Genomic DNA, 23,462 nt, shown 5'->3' with positions numbered 1-23,462 from the left:
CATTTTCACCTTGCAATATAGGAGATACTGTCAGGTAACAAGCAAGTTATTTTCACAGTGGGACCTTGTTCCACTCCTTAGTGGAACAAACACAAAATTAAGGCTCAGGTTCAAGAGGTCAGAGCCCCAGAAAAGGAATGAACATGGCCTGCTCTTAGGAGCATAAAACAATAGCCACCTGGGGAGGTTGTCAAGATTTGGCTAAACGAAGCCATAACTGAACTGATTTAGTCTGGGTGGTAACCCCACCTCAGTGGGAAGATTGGACTAGAGACTTAGAGAAGCCCTTTCCAGCAACCTATCTGTGAGCTGCTATTCAACCTGCAGGGCTATTGCACTTTACCTGTCACTAACCAGGTTTATGGTGGTGACAGCAGATTTCTATGCAGTAAAGAAATTACCGACTCGCTGTTCTCTGTATCAAGCAGAGGAAGAAGCCTCAGAAACAACACCATGTTTTATCTCCCTCCAACTTTAGGAACCAAAGTCCTGCATGACAGGTAAGCTTGGCTTTTTAAGTTGTGGGTGATAGTAGTTGATTTCTGCTTGATCATCTGCCAGCTGTGCTGGGTTTCATTTGCATGTTCCTCTGAATAATTTGCAGGATAACTGGTCACCAAGGACATATTAGCATTATCACTCAGGAAATGAAGTCCTAAAATAGCCAGAACATCCCTTTACTTTTCCCATCACCCTCATTAAGTAAGAAATCATTGGTCACTTCACAGCCCATGAGATGCAGGGGTCAGTTCTGAATTATTGACAGTCCTTGCAATAGGCAAAGCTGGAAGTCATACAAAATAAGAAAAATAACTGAGCTAGGTCTAAATTGCTAATGAGCAACTGTATGCTTCATATCTTCAAATAAGGAAAGTGTATGATTTTGCAGTTCAGAATTTAGGAATTCAATCTGCTTTTTACCTGCAGTTTATTCTCATGCCCCAAAAGTACTCCTGCAAATTCATAGGGTGGCTTTTCTCAACCTGGATACTACCAGCATTCATGCAGAAAACCTCTCTTATCCTACACTGCCCTTCCTGTTTCTGGGTTCTTTTCTTTTTCAGCCCTGCCATTAGAGCTACGTAGCTTTTCTTCCCAATTAATGGAATTTTCTACACCTCAAAAAGACCCCCAATACCCCAACCCACAACACCCACCTCTGGAAGCAACCTGTTCTGACAAGACATACAATTTCTACTGGGAGCAGATGGTGTAGGAGAAATTTCTAAGCAGTAAAACCACATTTTGACATTAAAAGGAAGCATTTAGTGTTGAGTATCTAGTTTTCTAAATAAAGCTTCCTCTCCACTTCCGTTTGAGATGTCATTTCTCCTCTTTAAAATTCAAGCTGGATTTCTGGGCAGCATTTCAGGCAAACTGAATGATTACTTTGCCTTGCATTTTGTTGAACAAAACCAGCAGGGTTGTCAGTTTTCCTTCACACAAAATAAAATCATCACTGTGCAATCATTGATACACACCAGACTTGGAGATTAGAATAGAATAGAATAAACCAGGTTGGAAGAGACCTTCAAGATCATCGCGTCCAACCTATTATCCTTGCTAAAAGAAGTAACGTTCCAAGAAAGGAAATGATTTCCTGGTCTCTAACCCATCCTATTAATTTTCTAAAGGACTTAAAGAGGACACTTACCTACTGCTCTTGTCTCATACTCATTAGCGAGCTCCTCAGACTCACCAGCAGCATTTATATCATTCTTTACCTTTGCCATGCTCTTCAGGAGCTTACTGGCCCCAAGGGCTGCCAATGTACAACCTCTGGTCTGTGGAGAGAGAGTTAAGTCATGCAAAGCCCTCTGCAAAGGGAAAATGTGATATATACTTTAAAAATCATGTCCCTTTCTGCAGCAGCTTCCCAGTTCTCAGTTGTGACTGGAAAATGAGGATCCACTTCCACAAAATAAATGGTAACCATCAGTGCACTGGTTTGATAACAACTTTATGACTAGTTTGAAAAGGTCTTATATTTAATAGTTATATATATGGCATACATAGCTTTGTCTCTCTGGCTGGAGACTCACAAAAGAGGGTCTGTGGTGTCATGAGCTACACTACCATTTTCACTGTCCATCAGTCTGAACCAGCTGCATGTACCCAGAACTTCTCAGACTACATTGGTACATTCCTTCCAATACACCTACATGCACAGGGAAGAAGCACTCTGTTTCAGACACAAAGATCACAGAAATGTTAGGGTTGGAAGGAACTCCCAAGGATCATCTAGTTCCTATCCCCATGCCATGGGCAGAGGCATCTTCCACTAGATCAGATTTCCCAGAGCCACACCCAGCCTGGCCTTAAAAACCTCCAAGGATGGGGCTTCCACCACCTCCCTGGGCAAGTTGTTCCAGCATCTCACCACCCTCATGATGAAGAACTTCTTCCTGACATCTAATCTATATCTACCCTCTTCTAGCTTGGATCCATTCCCCCTAGTCCTATGACTACTCAACACCCTAAAAAGTCCTTCACCAGTTTTCTTATAGGCCCCTTCAAGATAATGGAAGGCCACAATAAGGTCTTCTCAGAGCCTCCTCTTCTCCAGACTGAACAATCCCAACTCTCTCAGTCTATTCATAGGAAAAAGCTCCAGCCCTCTGATCATCCTTGTGGCCCTTCTCTGGACATGTTCCAGCACATCCGCATCTTTCTTGTAATAAGGGTTCCAGAACTGGACAAAGTACTCCAGGTGGGATCACACAAGAGCCATGTAGAGGGGCAGAATCACTTCTCTCAACCTGCTGGCCACACTTCTGTTGATGCAGTCCAAGATACTTTTGGCTTTCTGGGATGCAAATGCATACAATATGAGCCCAAGCATCCATTAACATCAACATGAGCCCAAACATCCATCAGCTGTGCTTACATTAGCCTCACATTGATATCCTGCAAATTATGTATTCGGTGCAATCACCACTAAATGTACTGTCTAATAAAAGCTAGAAACAGATTTCAATCAAACACCTGGGATCAGAACACATCCATAGTGTGGAATGAGTGGGACCTCAGCTCCAAGCTCGAACACAGAGGAGAACATAAAACTATATGTTAAAGCTAGTTTGGACTGCTGACTGACATGTGATATCAGGAAACAGAATTATGAAATCCACACCCAAACACAAAATGGATAACATTAAACCTCCTTCAAAGTCATCTAGCAATTATCTCTTGTGGGTGTGTGTTTAAAGTTAGGCTCAATGCCTTCAAAGTCCTACAAATCACAGACAAGGAAGATGACTGTGCTGTTTGCAATGAGGAATAAAGAAGAATTCAACTTACTTGCTCCCAAATGACTTTAGATAACTCTTTCTTGTTCTGAAGAACAGACCAAATAAACAGAGCTTGTAATGGATGTCTTGTGATAGGACACTCATCCTGAAATAAAGAGCAACAACTCTTCAGAACTAAGCTCACTGAACTGTTTTCAGCTGAAATAAATCCTAGCCTGCCAAGCTCCTATTCTCACATTTTCTTCCTTTTACAACCGGCCCTCTGATCCTCTCTCTTGGCTATCCGGTATTTGGCATACACTAATATAAGTTAGGACTTATATCATCTTACATGGTGTGGAAGAAGCAGTCTCCCTTTTTCTTCTGAAATGGGCATTAAAAGTCATTTGGGTCCAAGTCACTTTCTGCTTTAACCCATGTGATTTAAACAGACTCACTCACAGCTTGACTTGTTGTTCAGCGAACACATATTAAGTTCTTTTGAAAAGAACACTAGCTTTATACCAATTCCTTTTGGCTTTAAAGAAGATCCTGAGCCTCACAAGAACTTAGAGAAAAATTTCTATAGCACTATCTTCTTCATTGCTGCATTAGACCTATTCACACCTGACAACGGCAAGGCCATCACAAAAGGACTCCTGAGCAATGTAACTTTAGAGAATATCAAGCTTTGGTGGAAACTCACAGCTAATCAGCATTTTCAAGCCAAGCTTGAACTGAACTCCATGCACTGCATTGTATCTCTGAAGTCAACAATTGACTGGAAAAGTTTCCAATCTGATGCCCATGTTCCAGTTTTGAAACTCACTTTGGATCTGATGTTTGGACCTGCTGTGCTCGGAGAGGCTGGTTTTACCTGACAATTAAGTGAAGGCCAGGAAGTGCTTGACATCCTTGCCACAAGCAAGGTTTAATATACAAGAATGTGTACCAAAATAGAAGTCCAAATCCTTTACGCACCTCTGTAGCAGACTCTGAGTTTATATTGGCATACACTACAAACATAACACTATATAACTAGAGCATTTATTGCTCTGATAGGAAATATTTCAACTCAACACCCAAATAAACTCCCACATTTTTCTGACAGTTATTTTTTTTCTTTCAGAGGACACATACTGGAATCAAACTGCTCATCACTTACTGGAAGATGTATCTTCATCTCATCCTTGCTATTCTTGTCATCTCTTTTGAGACCTCTTCGGAAGTCTTCAACCATCTTCCACACAAATGTGAGAAGTGCATCATTATAGGAGTTCTTGGCAATCTGCAGGTTCTTGAACACCAGGCTGCTAAAGTTGTTTGTGTACAGCTCTCTAAGGACCTCTGTGGTAAGGAACTTCCTCAGATTCAAGCCATTTTCCAGGAAGAGACGGACAAATTTGGGCCTGTCTTTCACTAGGGCTGTGAACATGACATCCTGTAGGTCAGCAGACTAGGAAGAAACAGAAAAGTGGATATTAGGGCACACAAGACACATAAAGCTTACCTAAGGACTTGATATATGTGTCTAGCTGCCACATGTTCCTTCATGCTGCCACATTTTCACCAGAATCAGGCTTTTTTTCTGTGTGCAATTGCCCTTGTTGATCAGTGTAGAGTGCTTCTGGATTGGGCAGATAACCTTTCCAATCAGTGATGTCAGTACAAGGAGGAGGAGGAGGCACTCTTACATATCACCAGAAAGGTTGGGGTGATGAGATAGTGGCTGCTGTTACAAAGTCTTTCTTCCCACTGCTCCCCTGTCCCATATCACTGTGCTCAGAAGTGGCCTGTACCTCCCAGTTTCGGTCATTGGTGAAGATCTCATCACTGGCCAGGTCTAACTGGTTCCACTCCAGCAGCAGCTTCAGCTGCCCATTCCAGTTATCTCTGTCATGTTCATTGGTGCTGAAAGCTGCAGAGGAGGAACAATACTCTAAATAAAAGACCAGAGACAGAAGAGCTTCTTGGCATACCTATTCGCTTCTGCTTTTCACACACTACTTGACTAGCCCCCTACCAAGTGATTTCCCCAGCTCATGCACATCTTCCTGACTGGGTTTTAGTGGATGCTAGAGGCTCGGATACTTATTTATGGTTCAGTGTAGGTCACAAATGAGCTACTAGGAACACCTCATCAACCAAAATGAGCACAACATTTTCTTCAGGCTCCTCAGCATCCTGCATTGTCTAAATAAAAATAAATTCTGCAGGATTCTCAATAGAGCCCTAGACAAGAAGTGTCATGATCAGCTGTAACACTGATAGGCTTTCTACAAGCACAAACAGAAGCCTTTACTGAGTACCAGTTCTGCACTGGTGAAGTAGTAGAGTCCATGCCTGAATCACTAAGGGTAGCAAGTCACTGAGATTGGAAAGAGTTAAGAGTTTGGAAGTATCCCTACATATTAAATGTTAATTAGCTGGATACTTCTGTCCCTGCTGAATGCCAGTCAAACTTCTTCAATAATCCAGATATACACCAAAATACACTTGATTTTACATTGCAGTAACCCACAGAAAAGATCCTTTGCTTGGTTTCCTGTCTCCCTGTTGTGCTGCATACTTGTCACCCTCAGAAATGCTACCCCACCATCCCCAAAGCGCTTCGAAATGCCTTTGATCTCACCCACACTAACAGATCCCAAAACACTTCTGCAGCCTGTTCACACCACTTGAGGTGAAGATAAGATCCCATTGTGACAGAGGCTTATCTCTACCAAGATGGCACTGCTCTAAAGCAGGCTGTTCAAGAAAATACATAGACATCTTTTTTTCTATCTATTAAAATAAACACACACAAACAAACAAAGAAACCACCCAGAAAAACAATTACTTGCCTTTGTACAGAGCAAAGGCAATGGCATTGCTCACAATTTCATCTCCAGCTTCTTCTATTTTGATAACTGTCAGTAAATGAGGGCTCTCAAGGACTTCTTTGATCTACAAAAAGGAAAAGTTCAATTTCAAAGCAATCTTAGGCTGTTTAGTAGCTGATCTCCTAGGGTATCTTTAAAAGAAATTTCCCATCATATTGTAGCAAAGCTGCTTCTCATCAGTCTCATTTCTACATGCAGTTAAAATTTAAACAAGTCTAGATAGAAGTAATGAGTTTTATTTTAAAGTCACCAAAGAACAAGATTAATTAACCTATGAACATACAGCAAATAACTGTGATTCCCCTATGCAGAACATCATAACTGAAAAGATATAATCTCAATAATTAGAAACTACTCGAAGAAAAACCAGATTGTGACAGCACACATTTCAAAAACTGTCTAGCAGTTCAATGGAGAACAGCTTCTACCTCCTTGTGCTTTGTCAAAAATAGAGATCATTTCTCACATAACCAAGATTTGCAAAGTTACTTTCATTCAAGCACATAGAAGACAGTCTTAGCCATTCTTGACTGCAGGAGGAGGTATGCTCCAAGGCCACTCAGCAGAAGCTGTGAGGAGTGACCAAACAGGTAAAATTGCCTTCAGCAGCTCCGTGCTCTCCAGTGCAGAGCTCACTCTGGAAATCAGAGGCTTCTGGTCTGCTCAGAGTCAGGTTTGGATGCCACAGTGTCCATGCTCAAAGTGTAAGTTCAGACATGGCTTCTGCAGGAAGCTCAAGTTAAGGGCCTGTTCATTGAACAGAGGTGTTCTTGGAACCAAGACTTCTGAAAAATCACAGAACACTAAGGCTTTCCTGGAGCTCCATTTCTTTTGTGTGTACACAGAGATGTTAGGTTATGGTTGGACTCGATCTTATGGTCTTTTCCAACCACGGGATTCTTTGATTCTATTCAGAAGAGCAGAAGTATACCTAAAACCAGATCCACCTGAAGGTCAGGTAACCGAAGAGTTACAAGTACTTTCCAAGACTGGCCCAAGCAACCCAAGGTAGCAGATGCTCTCCCTACTTCTCCACTTGGCTCAGTTTCCAGAAAACACTCTTGTAGCCAACAGTTACCTATGGAATCACAACAGTGACTACATTCTGAAGGCTTTACCTCTGTGCGTGCTCGTTTTTTGCCTTTTTGACCAAAGTTTGCTGGTGCAGGTACAGCATTGTACCTTTAACCATGTGCTGTGTACACAGGACTAGTAAGTCAATGCTAACAGAATCCCAGTGGAGATGGCATTGGGATGCTGCTGTTGTGAAACACTGACCAAGCCTTCAGTACTGAACCTCCCACTTCTAGTCTAAGAGAAATGTGTCCTGCACAATAATTTAAGGGATGAAGACAGACAAAGACTTTTGGAATGAATGAGGGAATCCTGAAGTAGAATTACTGCAATCTAAAAGTCCATGGGGTAGCAGCAATAACATTGAGTCTCTGAGCAATTCAACAGGATTTAGCACTGTGAGGCCTGATTCAGCAAATCTCCAATTTCTGCACCTTCACTAAGCCTGCAAAGGAATTGCAGCATCAACACTAGCAGCCAGTGCTCCAAAGGGATTCCGAGCATCCAAGAAGCAGACAGTTACAATACATCTGGTCTTGGCTTTCCTGCACTTTCCAAAAGATTGCAATTACCCACTCCTCCTGTTTCAGTCCACATAAGTTAAAAAGGCTGGAATTTTTCTTTTTCAATCTCGATGGAGCAAGGAGGCACTGCACATCCTATATGCACCACCTCATAGCAACAACCATGATTTGGAAGTCACTACCTGCTCCTCACCTCCAATTTCCTCCACCCTTCTCCCACTTCCAGCCTTGGTATGGCAGCACACACTTACCCATTTGATCCAGCTTTCAGTCTCCTCTTCTGACAGCCTTGAAATAGTACGAGGCAGATATCTGAGCAAGCTCTCCTTGACACATGAAGAAGCAAGAGTGCCTTCTGACTCCACCAAGCTAGCAATAACATCAGCGATTCGGCCAGAGCCTTCCACCACAACACAGGGAATCTTACTCTTGATGGCCACATTGATAGACTAAGGAGTCAGAGAGGAAGAGGTGATCACTTGAAGCCTGACTGTGTTATTCAGTATGAAAGTTTAGAGATTGAAGGTTTGATTAGGCAAGAACAACAGAAGCCTGTAGTCCAGAGCAGTATTTTTATTGCTACCCACTGATACCTTACCAATGACAGCACTTTGAAACAGCAGTCATCTAATGACAGAGGGCTGTGAAGAGACTCACAGAAACCGAGGGACTGAAATCACCATCTGCCAACTTTTAGAGCTGCTTAGCAGATCAGGAAAAATGCCAAGTGGAAATGGCATTCAGGACACATTCCAGCACTACCTGGCTACAGCTATTGCTGGTTTATGGTGCAGCATTGCTCAAGTAACAGCACAGCTGAGAACAAGGGCTCTGGCTTTACTTGCTGGAGACACAAGTGGCAGCCTTTTAAACAGACATGTTTTGTGTGCCAGCATGAGAACACCAAACTGCAGTATTACATCTCCAAGTAGATGCTCATGTGATTTCTCACATAACAATGTTGTACATAGCTTACCACTAAGAAAATTTAAAATAGAAGGTGTTGAAATAATGACAGAAAGATCATTAGTCCTCCTGTTGCAAAGACCACAACAGGCAACCTTTATTTCATTTGCTTCCTGACTGTTGAGAAGACAGTCACCAGAATATAAACTGTCTGCCAACAAATTGTACAAAAGGAGTCAATGCAAGCTATCCTTGAGCATTGGAAAGATGGAACATCTTATTAGCTCTCTGAAGAGATTGTTTTGTGAGAACAGCAACAGCAAAAACGCAACCTGAAGCCATCAAACCCATGAACATATTACTGCTGCCAATCGAATAGAGGCTTTTTCTCACCAACTAGATCAAAGTGGTTTTCTTAAGAAGGGTCCAAGTAAAGGGTACATTTTACATCACAGGGAGTTTAAAGCAGAAACTCAGAACAGTTTTACTTCTCCTGTGCTAAAGCTGATTTCTGTCATCATGCACCAGTCACAGAAGCTGAGAAAGAGGAAGTCTTTTCTGACCAACACTGCTAAGACCGAGGCAAAGTAAGGGCAGGTGCTCACAGCATGGAACCTGCTGTGTCACTTTGGGCTGATCAGAGACCCAATTTATTCTTGAGAAAATGGCTTCACCTGTAATTAAGCAGGAAGGTAGACAAGAACATCTGCATGTACTAGTAACATCAATAAGCCAAGAGACCAGCATGAGCTATCACCCAGTTACTTTTCAGAAGAGCCTCTTGCTGGGAATTACACACTCAGTTTAACAAGGCTTTTCTTCATTCTGAGGAGATAGCTACTATAATTCTGTTTGATTCACCTCACTATCAACAGCACAATTTTGGTCAGATCAGGTAGTACCAAGATTACCTCTTCAAAAGAAATCATATAATGGTTTGAGTTGAAAGGAACCTTTAAAGCAGGGACATCTTTAACTAGATCAGGTTGCTCAGAGCCCTGTCCTACCTAACTGTGAATGTTTTCAAGGACAGAGCTTCTACCACCTCTCTGGGCAACCTGTGCCAGTGTTTCACCACTCTTCATCCTGCTTCGATTTTACTGATTCAAACACTGATATTATCTTTTCATCACATCTGAATCCCTTGCAAAATCCAGCCCATTTCCTCAGCTCTTTCTCAAGGTCCTTCAGCCCAGGCTACAGTAGTTGCTCTTGCTGTCCAAGCCACTTACTTGTCACTGTTCCTATCCCACACAGCCTGATTGCACACCCTACTCACTTTAAATTCCCTGGTGCAGGGTCCCCTTGCTTCTTTAGTCACACCCTCTCACTCAGCACACTCATCTTCACTCTTGCAAAGTGGACAGGGAAGTATCAATCCTGGGGTTTGACACTGAGGCCTCCCTTCCCTAAGTGTCACCTATACGTCCCATTTCAAGCAACTTCTTTCTGCATCCTCCAGCCTATACATCCTCTTCCTACCTGTCACCTATTTGATGATGATGCCTGCTCCATCACCTTCTAGGCTTACAAGAGGCAGAATCACCAGAGCCTTCCTGCCTTGCTCAGCTGCCTAGATTTAAAGTAGTTGCAGCCCACAGTTCTCAGGAGCAACAATCACAAGTCAGTTCAAGCAAGCTCTGAGCTGGAGCATCTCCAGTACATCTGGTCTTCCCTCTGTATTACAAGAAAGCACTAATCCTCACTGACCATGGGCAAGACAAGTTTTCCCAAATCACAGTTTAGGCACATTTGTATAAGGATCAAGAGATACATGACTGGCAAAGATACATGACTGGCAAAGACTCATGACGCTTTGCTGCTCAATAAACATGAGAAACAAAACTTTTTCTACTGAATTTATTACGGAAGAATTGGGATAACTGAACTGGCCTAGCCAACAGTTTTCCAGGATGTCTGTCAGAGGTATAGATTTTGCACAGAAAACATTAACCAAAACAAAATTTATATGCTTAAATGCAATTGCAAGCAAGGTCTTTATATAGGAAGTGCTAGGCAAGCTTTGGTAAATATTAGGACTATCAACTTTGTCAAGTTGCTTGTGGAGTAATCTGTTTTAAATCGGACAAACATGGAAAAAAAGTAAAAGAAACAAACTTACTTTCAAAGTCTCTTTCCCTCCACCTTGGGCAAAACACACAATTGGAATCTTCCCTCCATAATTTGATTCTGTGAAATACACCAAAAGATTTTAAAAAAAAAAAGGAAAATATTCAACCAATTAGTGCAGTTGGAACAACTACTTTTTCCCAGGTACACTGAAAGAATTCCCACACAGTTCATGCAAACACTCTGATACTAGTTTACTTTTGATTTTTTTCCAAATCTATTAACAGCTCTTCCTAGTTTTAATGAAAATTCAGTTGATTAATGTTCTTCACAGCTGACTTCAGACAATTTTCTCTAACAGACTCTTTTTTCCTCATAGCAACCAGAATTTTTCCTAGCTCTGAAGTCCCCAAATGTGATTTTCCTGTATTTCCCCACTGCTTTGACCACTCAGTCTAGGTGCAATGTTCTTATCACCTCCAGCTGCAAAATTTCAACTGTAAAGGGAAGCTAAGAACCAAATAACCCCTGGAGATAGTGTTAAAGAGAAATACCAAGTTCTGTAATGATTCTGGGTTCTTCATCATGACTAACAGCAAATATGCTTCGTCTGAAGTACTCAGTAAAGGAAAAGAAATAAACACACACACAGAGCCAACAACAACCCAAATGCCCACAGTAACCCAAAAAAAACCCTCTAACTATGAATTTAATAGAATCATAGAATCAATAAGGTTGGAAAAGACCTCAAAGATCATCAAGTCCAACCTGTCACCCAAGACCTCATGAGTACTAAAGCATGGCATTTCCTGTCAAGGCTTTTGATTATTTTTTTTTCCATTTTGGCAAAGAAGGGGCTGAAAGAGAAATTATTTCAGAGCAGGTTGCAGGTGGATCAATCACCCTCACAAATTAATATTTTCAGGAAACCCTAATTTCAGCTCTTGTGTAGTTGTGCTTCAGCTACCTGGAATTCAGTGCCAGGTGGGAATTATGTAGAAGGGTCATTTTCCAACAGATAGCCCAGCAGGAAAGGAGGAAAGGGCTGTATGGAGTGGCTGAAACATGATTATTTGATGTATCCCACAAAGGATTATTGTCATATAAAGAAATGAAGATGAGGGGAAGAGATATTGCTCTAAAGAGGGCTGGTTGCTCCTCAAAGTGCTCAAGAGGCAATTCAGTTAACACATCCTTTCCAGCTCAGTATCCAAGGGATGATACCACTACTCTTTTGTTCTCAAAAAAAAAACCAAAAAACTCTGCATCAGCCCCAAAACATGCAAGGACTAAGGAGAAAGGAGTCTACAACCTGATGGCCACACCTACCTGGGATAACCCGCTCTGAAATGTACTTTTCTAACTGAGTTCGGACTTTTGCTTCTATTGTTGGGTGCCCATGGGTGCCATTATCAACCAGTAAGAGATGGGTGTGGTTATTATCCAGGCAATAGAGGGGGTCTCTCTTGAGATCATCCATTATGTAGTGGGCCAAGTAATACCCCTAGAAGCACAAGCACAATGTTTAACAGAGGTCCAAGGGCAGAGCATGCAAAAGCTTTCTAGGACAAGCCAGTGACAGTTAAACCCCTAGTTACCAACTACTCCTCATTACTTAGGAGTCTGACAAACCATTCTGCTCACTGTCAGTTCCAGCAGCTGACCAGTCATGCTAAGCCCACAACTGAAGTTCTCCCCACCAAGCCTGGTGGTGTATGATCATCTTGAACACAAGAACAGTTTCCTCCTGTTCCGGGGAAGAGCACTTGACAGTTTGTTTCACTGCTATGTAAGGTGGAGAAAAGCTGCCCTCAGGTTGATTGTTTAGGACACAGTAGCTCAAGCTTCACAGACAGATTTACTTCTATGCAAGCATTTCACTGGAAAGCATTTTGCTGAGGTCTACTTTGCCAGACATACAAGCAAAGCTTGACTGACCATTCTATTCAGTCATCACACAGCTGATAGCATCAGCCTAGCACAGCAGTGGTCAGTCAGGGACGTAATCTGTACAACTGACAGCCAAGCCTCCCCTGCTTCCCCACAAACCCATACGTGTTTCTTACATCAGTATCTCCACTGCGAATCAGACTTTGTCGGTTTGAAATCATGCCCCAAGCTGCTATGCCAATAGCCACCACGTTCTCCTCTGAGCTCCGACTGATGGTGTTGTCTCTGACCACTTCTCCAATGTACTTCATCAGCCCATAATGCGTGCCTCCTGTGAAAATCCAGGCCCCTGGGGACAACATCCAATAAACTGTGGGGAATGCTGAGGAATATGAATCCTCCTAATGCATTACCTTTAAGACAGAACAACAAAATCCCCTCCCAACACCTCACCTCAGAAGAAACATATGTACTTCAATTAAGCACAAGATGATAACCAACTTGCCTTGCTTCACTGTGGGCATCTGATGACTACCTCTCAACCCTGTTACTTCTGAGCTATTAGGTCTCATTTACCCCAAGTGCACCAGGCAAGCAGGAACAACCCAAATCTTCTGCTTCCCTGCTGGTCCTTTGAGCTGCTACCACTCCACCAGCATTCTGAACAGTGCAGACACACATGCAGGTCATTACCTTTGGACTGAGCAATGTAGATGAGCCTGCTGAATATCTTGCGCATCCGGGGCTTGAGCGCAAAGTTCTTTGCGCCCCCGGTGACAGAGATGACAAGGTTAGGGGTTTTCAGGTGCCAGTGCTGGGTCATCAGGTCATAGAGCGTTTCGGAGTCTGTATCGCAGGACAAACGGATGTACTTGGGTGAGAGAAAAGGAGAGAACAAGTGCAGCAAGAGATAAATAGCAATTCAGGTCTGATCCCAGCCAGCTCATTTTCTTCTCTAATGTACAATTGGTCTTATTCCAACAGCCAGCAGACAAAAGTGGCAGAACAAGCAACCAGTGGCAGAACAAGAAGACACGGTCTCAAGCTGCACCAAGGGAAGTTTAAGCTCAAGATGAGAAGAAAGTTCTTCACAGAAAGAGTAATCGGCCAGGGGAATGTGCTGCTCAGGGAGGTGGTGTGAGTCACCATCCCTGGAGGTGTTCAGAAAAGGATTGGATGTGGCACTTGGAGCCATGGTTTAGTTGTCAGGAGGTGTTAGGTAATAGGTTGGACTTTATGATCTCTGAGGTCTTTTCCAACCTGGTTGATTCTGTAATGAAGAGACTGTTCCTTTCTCTAAAGCACCTTTATTCTCCCCCTATGACAAGGCACCCAAACTCACCTTTCACTAGAGGAAGGTAAGAGCACTGACCTTGGGATTCAGAGGAGCACTGAAAGGATGAACACACCACCAAGGAAGTTTATGGCAGCCATGCTATTTATAGCTTAGATTATGGATCAGTGGTAGCTTTGTTGTAAGGAAACTAATAATAATGCCTACATTTTGATTAGACTACTAAAGCCCTAATAAACTACAAATTCTAGGCTTTGTGGGCATGGTGTCCCCATTGTATATAACCATAACAACACCTTATATAACACAATCTTATCAAATATATAGTAAAGCTTGAATGTTGTATGACTATGTAAAAAAACACATCAGATGGATGATCAGACTTCAGATGGAACTACTATGTCTCCACTTTGGTAAAAGGCTCTCTAGCTTTTTCTTGCTGTGCTATTCAAGAGCCCTTTTGCAATTTCATCACTGTTAGTAGTTTAGTGTGATGGACTTTCTGGCAGAGAGTCATGGCTATACAATCCACACCAGGGACAGAAAGGAGTAACTTGGACCTGAATCATCAGCAATTTTGTATAGATTGCCCAGTATTTGCAGAGAGAAAAACCAAGTCTAAGAGGCTCCAACAGCTATGCAGGAGGGCTAAGGTTCTCCCACAGCTTCTGCCCTAAAGCATCAGCCACATGAAGGCTTGGGTGGTTTTCAGAGAAGGTCCTGCATAGAAGAGGGGGAGTCTGCCAGCAAAATTAACTGTTCAACAGTAAATCTTTTTAGCTCTGTAGTTAGAAGACGTTTCTCCTAAACTCTACTGATACAGAGTACCCTGTACCTGAACAACTACTTCTGTTTAAGATTTCTACTTGAATGACCTGTTTGCATCTACACAAGCTGTTTTCATGTACATAACGGCAAGTCCCAAGTAAAAGATGCCGAAGCTGAATTACTCACACAGCACATTCCGTACTCATACATCATTGCTGTGCATAACTCCAAACACTTAAGTCACAACAAAGCTTTGTTCCATGAAAATGAGTGAAAATTGCCACCTCGAGCCCTTGGCAAGGCTTTACTAAAGCGAGTGAAACCCCCAGTGCAGCCTCTTTTCTTCTCCGAGGTACAATGGCGCCATCTCCTGGTATAGCCAAGTGGCGCACCACAACCATGACCGATACAACTCTTAACACAGGCGATACCAAAGCGGTTCAGCAGCTGAACTCAGAAAGGTATTCAGAGAAGCATTTTTCAGATTTATGGCTACCAGAACATAAAATACAGCAACTGAAATGTTCTTGGGTGTTACAAGATCTGAGCAACGCTGCTCAGTATGATGCAGGGTATAAAACTTCCCATCTCTCTCTGACAATAGCCAGCAATTTTTAAGTTACCTTGGGCTTGAAGTCCTCCCATGAGATTAAGAGAAAATATTTTGCGGTTTTTAAGATGAGCAGGTGCCTTGTGGTATAGGAAATAAGAATGCACAATGGAGATGTAACTCCAGACAGTGTGTTGATGGGATGGATTAGGAGACTTATAAGTGGTAATTCAACAAAGTATGCTCTGAACCATGCACAGTGGCCCCGAGAGTCCTCAAAAACCAACTATGGGCATAACAACTGATTTCCAAGGTGGGAAGGGAGACACAATCTAAGGAAAGAACATTTAAGCTTTTAGAACTCAGAAATGCTGAAATACAGTGAACCATTTCTTCTTTCAGTAAAGGTATGCAAGAGATTACAACAAAGTACTATGAAGCTTCAAGAAATAAATGAAGTACTTGGATCTGTTTAAACACTATTCAAAACCTTCAGTCTTATTTCTGACCACAATGCCTTGTTTCTGCTACTTTGCATAAAACCAAATGAATTTATACAGCATACTCTGATTTTCCTCATTTGTTTTTATGGTCTCAAGCAAGCTGCACTGGTGGTAAATGTCAGTCATTTAGAAGAGGCAGATGAGCTCAGCCACATCTGATTCCTCACATAGTATCAGTATAAATCATCAGAAACAGCAACACCAGCTATTTTCTTATTTCCCCTCCTCCACTGTCCCCACACCAAGGAAAAACACAGGGAAAACATACAAAATAATCCCTCTGAAGTTGCATTGATTGCTTACATCCCCAGTTAATTTACCATCATTTTAGAATCTCCTCCTTGGGAAACAATATTTCATTAGTTACAGGCCTGAGCAAGCTGATCTCTGTGGATATGTTTGAGTAAGGGTTTTGGCTAGAGAACTCCAGAGAGTCCTTCCAAAGGACATTATCCCTTGAGGATGTTGGCCACAAAAGCCTCATTCCAACATCCCACAACAACATCCCCAGTCAAAAGCCTAAGACACAACTGCATGGAAAGGGGCATTATATATCCACAGACTGCAATGGTCTGCACACAGAGCAGCTAGTGAGGAAGGTAGTGTAGGTCAGTAAGCTGTAGGCAGATGCTGGATAACATATTAAAGACAATACAAAGCATGAGCAATGATTTTATGGAATTGCAAGCAGGAACGTGTAGCTTCTACACTGAAGAGTACATATCCATATAAAGGTCTTTCATCCCTAAAGATATGAAATCCCTGTGGATATGATGTCACAGACCCTGCTGCACCTTCAAAGGTAAAGCATGGGACACATGTTCCTGTCTCAAAAGTTGCACTGGACCCCATGCTAACATCATTTTCTTTCCAATGCAGAAGTTAGTCCACACTAGAAAGATGCAATGTTCCAAAACCAGACTTGTCTTTGTATTCAAGTCAGACAGGCAGGAACAAGGGTTCTCTACCAGGACCTTAATTAATCAGGCACTTAACTTATCAGGTTGAGTTCACCATCAAAGATGGATTAAAGGGTACTAAGCTGCTCCTCAGCACTATAACATTTCTACGCAAACAGGGACCACAAAATGGCCACCAACTGCACACTGATACAGTCAGGGCACAGAATCTCCATGAAACATCATGAACCTCTTCTAAAATCATTTTCTTCTTGTACAAGACTTCCACTTTGTGTTACAGACTTGTTGTAATGAAAACAAGAAAAATTGTAATTGAGGATCACTCTCATTCACCCATTTTTCTGGCATGCTTGGAAACAGATAACGTCTTTTCATTCCCATCATCAGCCTATGAAACAAGTAACAGAAGAAATTATTTTTTTCTTACCCCTTTTCAGAACCAGTTTGTCTCCTTTGTAGGCTAACAAAGTCCATTCTCATCAGAATAAAAAACAACTTTAATTTCACCTTCCCTGCTTTTCATGAGCTTCAAGTTCAGGACTCTGAATACAGTACACCCAATAGGTGCCTGATGTATATCCTTCCCACAGTCACTCACCTTTCCTCTTTTCCCCAGGTTTTCAAACTGAATGTCCCCAAAGGCATCAGTGGGAAGTTCCTTAGTGTGCTTCTTGTAGTTCCATTTCTCATTGGTATTAATCTGAGTGCCCTCTATATGCTGATTTTCAGGGTATCCGCATTTACATAAATTACCCCTGAAAGAAGAATAAATAGATATTAAACCACCTGGTTATCATCCTGAGCACAGGACAGTGAGCTCTGGTACATTTAGAAACAAGAAAAATAAAATGTTCACAGCTGATGTCACCATCCAAACCTCTGCTCAATCAGGACATTTCAAGAAGTGTTATTTTGCAACAAACTGGGAGCTTGTAGAACACACAGTGTTCTAGCAGTCACATCAAGTTCAAAGTCTTGAAGCAGGGTTGTACCAACACAACAAGCCAAGCAGCAGATGGAGCTATGGATCAGATGGACATGGGTGCACTTTCACTTACTACAGGACAAATGAGACACCTCTCAGCTGAGACCAGCCCCTCTCCTTGTGGTAAGCAGTACTTGCTATTAGAGTGAGTCCAGAATAGGGTTATGAAGATGATCAGGGTACTAGAACCCCTCTGTTATGTGGACAGGCTGAGAGCTGTGGTTGTTCAGCCTGTAGAAAAGGTGGCTATGGGAAGACTTTATTGTGGCTTTTCAGCACTTAAATGGGCCCAGCAGAAAGCTGGGGACAGGTTTCTTTAGCAGGGCCTGTTGTGACAGAAAAAGGGGTGATGGTTTTAAACTAAAAGGGGAGATTCAGACTGGATGCAAGGAAGATATTTTTTATCATGTGTGTGGTGAAACACTGGCATAGGTTGACCAGAGAGATGATAGACACCGCATCTCTGGAAACATTCTAGGTGAGACTGCATGGGGCTCTGAGAAAGCTGAAGATATCCCTGCTTACTGCAGGGTGGTTTCACTAGATGACCTTTAAAGGTCCCTTCCAACCCAAAGAATGCTCTGATTCTATCTTCCTTCTGTTTGTCTAACACTGGGCAATGGAGTGGCATACACCTCAGGAGCCAGGCTGTGCTCAGAGATGAGCTGACACTGCTGGATAAATCTTCTAGATGTAGCATTTCTCATTATCACAAATCAAGGTAGGTCACCAGCAGCTAGAGTTGAAACCCTACAACTGTGCACAGAAATGAAGAACATAAACCAGAATGTGGCATCAGACACTACCAGATGTGACCATATCTTCTGCTAACTTGATGGGTACAAGTGGTTTATTTGCTTTTTTGTGCTCTTAATCAGATATAAAGAAATCAGCGGGATGATTGCTAAGTGTAATCATTTTCCATGCACACGCAGGGCCTGACTGATGTCTAATTGCACCCAAGACATTCACATGAAGAGTGAATGATCTCAGATTTTGCCAACTAAAGACAGGAGACAGATTCTATGAATACATGAATCTCAGATTTTGCAGCCAGTTGGCTGTGTTCCTAGTATGTTTTCACCACCATGCAGGGCATGGTGTGCAGTCACCAACAGTGCACCCCTCACCAACAGTGGCACTACATAAAGAGAAGGAAGAATCAGTGCTTTGGTTATGTAGGGCTAGTTAGGAAAGATGGGAAAACAATCCACACAATTTTCTGCATAGTCTATATTCCTGATTCCTCAAATGGAATGGAAAAGAGGCCATAGTTTATGAACAAGAGGACTGACTGACAACTGCAGTCAGCCAAGTGAAGTAAGCAATGTCAACAGCAACAAGTGGGAGCAAGTGTGGCCCTGTGCTCTAACAAGCAACATGAGGTAAACAGTTACCTGGTTACTTAGCACAAGAAAGTAGATGGATAAACTAAGCAAGAGGAATAATGCTATTGCTAAATGTGCAGTGTAACAACATAGGGAGAGGAGGATATATTGAGAAAAAAAAAATGCATTGACCCAAAAGGATTAAGATGAGAACATTAATTTGTGTGCTTACATTGACCTTTATAGCCAGCCTACAGACTGCAAGCATGAGATTGAGTAATGTCCTCCTGTGAAGATTGTTCTAAAGGTAAGTCACAGCTTGCCTCCCAGAAGGAGAGAACATTTATATGGATTGTTGTATTCCACTGCAGTAGAGTAACTTCAAAGTAAACCCACCTTTTCTTAAAAACAGGCAGACAAAAAAAGCCCAGCAAGTATTGAGTATGACTTGCAATCCTTTCCCAGTGGACTTCTAGGAAGCAAGTTGATAAGAACCAGCTCTCCTATCCTTTGCTGGGCCTTTGCCAGACATCCCATTTGAGATGGCAGAAGAGGACCCTAAGTAAGACTTTCTGAAATGAGACTAATTTCCCTCCCTCCCTGTCTCTCTCTTCGAAGTATTTTTCCTCTCATCTTCAGAGGAGAATGGGGTTACTTTGAGAGCCCTCAGAGCTCTATATTACAACTTATGCAGCTGCATTAGTTTGATCACTTTTTTACTGATACTACAAAAGGAAAAGATACCACCCAAAGCAATGTTATGGACATCAAACTTGCATTGCATATGTACTTGTGCCTGAAAATCAAGCAGGCCTAGTATCTTATCCTAAGAGACAATCAATGTGAGCAAAACCTAGTGACTGCCCGTGTCTGCTGTAAAGGCGTGTGCATGGAATTTGTGATTTGGGTTTGAAAGGAAAATTTGAAGTATGTGTAGCAGGGGAGAATTAATTGGAGTTTGATTAGAAATAGCCAGCTGTCAAGGGCTGCCTGAGAATAATTGGTGTTTGTGCCCAGCTGCCCAGGGGTGTCTGGGAATGCTTAGTGGGAGCCCAAAAGCTCCCAGGTGCATGACAAGGGTAACAGATAAAACATATCTGTGGGGTCCTTTGTTTATGAAACTGAGGGGGGATAGGGATGTGTTGACATCTTGGGATGACCATGAAAGACCTTCAAGCTCTCACTTGACCACTAATAGACCTGAGGGAGATAAAGATGAGGAAGGCTATTGCTGGGCAGGGAGTGTGCGACCCCCTGCAGGGGCTGTGCACATGAGCAGTAGGATGAGGAGTTACATAACAACTGCGAAATAGGGGCAGGGCTTTCACTCCGAGACCCAGCCTCCTGTGAACAGGCCATGGGACCATTAAAAACCTGGCGATGGCTACTGGGGAGCCACCGCTTCTCCAATCCAACACGACACAACTTGGTCTCGCAGGGACACCTGCCTGGATGGGAGATGGTCAGCTCTGCCACTTTGCGATCCTCGGTACCGCTGTGTTCCTTATAGGGTGCTTAGGGTAAGTTAGCTGCACTCTACTCGGGATGGGGCTCTGCTTTGGTGTTTCATGGGTACCTCAAGGGGTAATGCCTTGCTTTGGGATTTGTGCCTTGCAGTGCTATGGTGCAGCCTCATGCACCTTCTATATTAAATAAAGCTGTACCTATTTCCACCTGTAGTCCCTGCAATTAATTCCTCATCAAAATGAGCTCACTGGAACAGTATGCAAACCTCTGATACATACATACACTTTTATACACCAATACCAGTACTGGTCCTACATTCCTAAAAGCACCTATATATTGCCACAATTACATTTCAAATAGGGACTTTGATACTGAAGACCTTTGACAGAGCTGCTGGGAACATGCTGACAGCATGAAGGTCAGCCCTCCAGTTTTGCATCAAGTTGATTGATGCAATCTATCACTCAAAGTGATAGATTTTCAGGTTTAACATGAATTCCAGAGTATAAAGCAGTAGTTTCCAAAGTGTGGTACACTTTAGTGTTTATTTCATCTTTGTCCCTTTTTTTTCTTTAATTGCTATTTTTGTGCACACTTTATAATGTGCATATTATTAACAGTAGTAGATGTATAGAGTTGATAAACATATACTGAGGGGTAGGCTCAAAAAATCTTTACTGATGGAGTGTGCAATCAAGATAGTTTGGAGTGCACTGGCTTGCAGCTGGGAAAAGCACTCTGTGTGCCTGTCAAACCATAACACTTCCAACGTATTTGGCAACCAGTGCAGAATACCCAGCCAAATCAACATTGATAATGAAAGGAGCTGTACAAGACAAACTGAGGGGAGGTTGCACTGCAAGATTCAGACTCTTTGCCAAAAAATACCAAAACATGCAAAGTTTGTTTCCCACCCAACCTCAGCCACATGGCTCAGCAGGCAAAAATACCCTCAGCTACCAGCCTCCCACACCTGTAAAACAAGAGGGGGAAAAAAAAGTCTGCTTACATTGACTTGGTGTCTTTTGTAAAAAAGACACATTCTCTCTTCTTAAAGTTTTCTTGGATGTAGCTGACCAAGTCCTTGAAAATAATTTTAAGAAAAGTTTACTTTAGATAACTTATTAACCAGAAGAAACAATGACAGCATAGTCACTTTAGGTAGGAAAAAAACTGATGCAAATTCTTAAGTCTCCTTTCTCAAAGCAAATGGTGGAAGGCAGCTAGAAAGCACAGATGGACATTGACAGTAAAGGGCCTAGATACTGCATAAAAGACTATGACAATGTCTCTTGCCAAGGGAAAACCAAACAATTAAACCAAACCAAAAACTTCTCAGGTAGAGACTACTTAAATTCAACAGAGAAAAAAAAAACAGAGACACCAGGAAGAGACCTACATGCCTTGAAGTTGTACTTTGTGTAAGCTGAGTGGAATGTAAAGTCTCCGCAGCTTCTTTAACCATTAACTCTTGTATTAACCCTGAAACTCCACCAGCAGGGGAAGTTTTCAAATGTGGGAAACAAATTCATTCCTAATCTGCCTCTGTAAGTGAGGAGGAAAAAAAAAAAAAGTCTCCCTTGCTGATAAAATTTTGGTGGTTTGGGAACTCAGTTTGGTTTTTAAGCACAGCTTGGATTTGCAAGCCAAGATTTAGCTTGAAATGAAAAGGGTAAACGTATAGCTATAGTTTAGCATTCTGATAGGACACCTGTAGTGAAACAGCAGTTAGAGGAAGTTATTCCAAGTAGAAAAGCATTTAAAAGTATAATATCCAAAATAAAGTGGAAGGGAACATAATTAGCCGGTAAAAGCCACAATAATGCAGGACTAAAATTTGAGTAGCAGGGGAAACCACTTGCTAAAAACCTAAGAGCTAGTTATTAGGCCTCTTGTAGCCCATCAAAAGCAAGAAATCTGCCACCACAACCCCTGCAATCAGCAAATCATTAAAAGGAAAGTTTAACATTATATGTCATATATATATTACATGTTATATGGAGATTTTTAAGCCGGATTGGATGGGGTTCTGAGCAACCTTATCTAGTGTGAGGTGTCCCTGTCTGTGGCAAGGGGGTTGGAACTGGATGATCACTGAAGTCCCTTCCAACCCTGACAATTCTGTGATTGTGTGACATTTTGTCTACCTTTTTCATCAAGTTCCTGTAGAGGTTGGGGTTTAAAAATACAGGAAACCAGAAGCAACTGAGAAAAGGCAAGTTACAGGGATCAAAAGGAATGCAACATATCTTTACAATTCCACTATATCAACAAAGCACCACTATTCCTTGAAGCATCACTGGCTAGGAAACCTTCTCCATAAAGGGACAAGTGACAAATCATCCTGCTCCTGACATGACCCAATTCATAACCAGTGTGGCCCACTCCTAAGACAACACATGAGTTTATCAAGGATGTACCAGATACTCACAGCATCACTGCAGGACACATCTATGCTTCGAGACATGCTGGAATAGAGGAGTCTGGAATTCTCAAAATTGCCATTTCTTCGGTGCCTCATGGTGCCCATGGAAACCTGAAAGAGCATGGCAGAGGAAGAGATGAAAGAGCAATGGTCATTTTCTTCACTAGATAAAAACCAGTAAGATGACTTAGTGGCATAGAAAGTCAAGGGAGAGATTACTCAAATCCAGCATGACAAATTAGGAAGTGTATTTATTCCTAAAATGTCAAGCTAATAGTCAAAGAAAATATTTTTTTTCTTATTTCATAGAATCAACCAAGTTGGAAAAAACCTCAGAGATCATCAAGTCCAACCTATTACCTTACACCTAACACCTCATGACAACTACACCATGGCTTCAAGTGCCATGTCCAATCCTTTTTTGAACACCTCCAGGGACAGGGACTCCACCACCTCCGTGGGCAGCCCATTCCCCTGGTCAGTTACTCTTTCTTTGAAGAACTTTCTCCTCACCTTGAGCCTAAACTTCCCCTGGTGCAGCTTGAAACTGTGTCTTTATTTACCCAGAAACTGCAAGGGTCTGTGGAAGGAGAGAGCATCTACTCTTTTAAACATATCTGCTCAAGGGCCCTTTCAATGCCAAGAG

General features: G+C 42.2%; 1 protein-coding gene across 7 annotated transcripts in view; it reads right to left on the bottom strand.

The window, feature by feature from the left end:
* The window catches only part of TRPM8 (transient receptor potential cation channel subfamily M member 8), a 46,300-nt gene that overhangs the window by 20,212 nt on the left and 2,626 nt on the right, over nt 1-23,462 (bottom strand). For 5 of the 7 annotated variants that reach the window (XM_068138084.1, XM_068138085.1, XM_068138087.1 and 2 more), the window contains exons 2-14: nt 22,823-22,927; nt 21,401-21,474; nt 17,210-17,366; nt 13,270-13,447; nt 12,753-12,925; nt 12,016-12,190; nt 10,739-10,806; nt 7,962-8,159; nt 6,074-6,176; nt 5,030-5,148; nt 4,396-4,686; nt 3,301-3,396; nt 1,655-1,784 (exon numbers count right to left, since the gene is read on the bottom strand). In XM_068138084.1, the coding sequence (XP_067994185.1) occupies nt 1,655-1,784; nt 3,301-3,396; nt 4,396-4,686; nt 5,030-5,148; nt 6,074-6,176; nt 7,962-8,159; nt 10,739-10,806; nt 12,016-12,190; nt 12,753-12,925; nt 13,270-13,447; nt 17,210-17,366; nt 21,401-21,474; nt 22,823-22,927 (1,867 nt within the window). Of the gene's footprint in view, nt 1-1,654; nt 1,785-3,300; nt 3,397-4,395; nt 4,687-5,029; nt 5,149-6,073; nt 6,177-7,961; nt 8,160-10,738; nt 10,807-12,015; nt 12,191-12,752; nt 12,926-13,269; nt 13,448-17,209; nt 17,367-21,400; nt 21,475-22,822; nt 22,928-23,462 lie in introns of those variants that run through there. The other 2 variants (XM_068138086.1, XM_068138088.1) reach the window with 2 other exon arrangements.

This window comes from Melanerpes formicivorus, unplaced genomic scaffold (genome assembly GCF_026170545.1).
Source record: "Melanerpes formicivorus ecotype bairdi unplaced genomic scaffold, bMelFor1.0.p_v2 SCAF_5, whole genome shotgun sequence".
Lineage (NCBI taxonomy): Eukaryota > Metazoa > Chordata > Aves > Piciformes > Picidae > Melanerpes > Melanerpes formicivorus.
The sequence above is the reverse complement of the archived record's forward strand: the minus strand, read 5'-3'. Positions and strand labels throughout refer to the sequence as shown.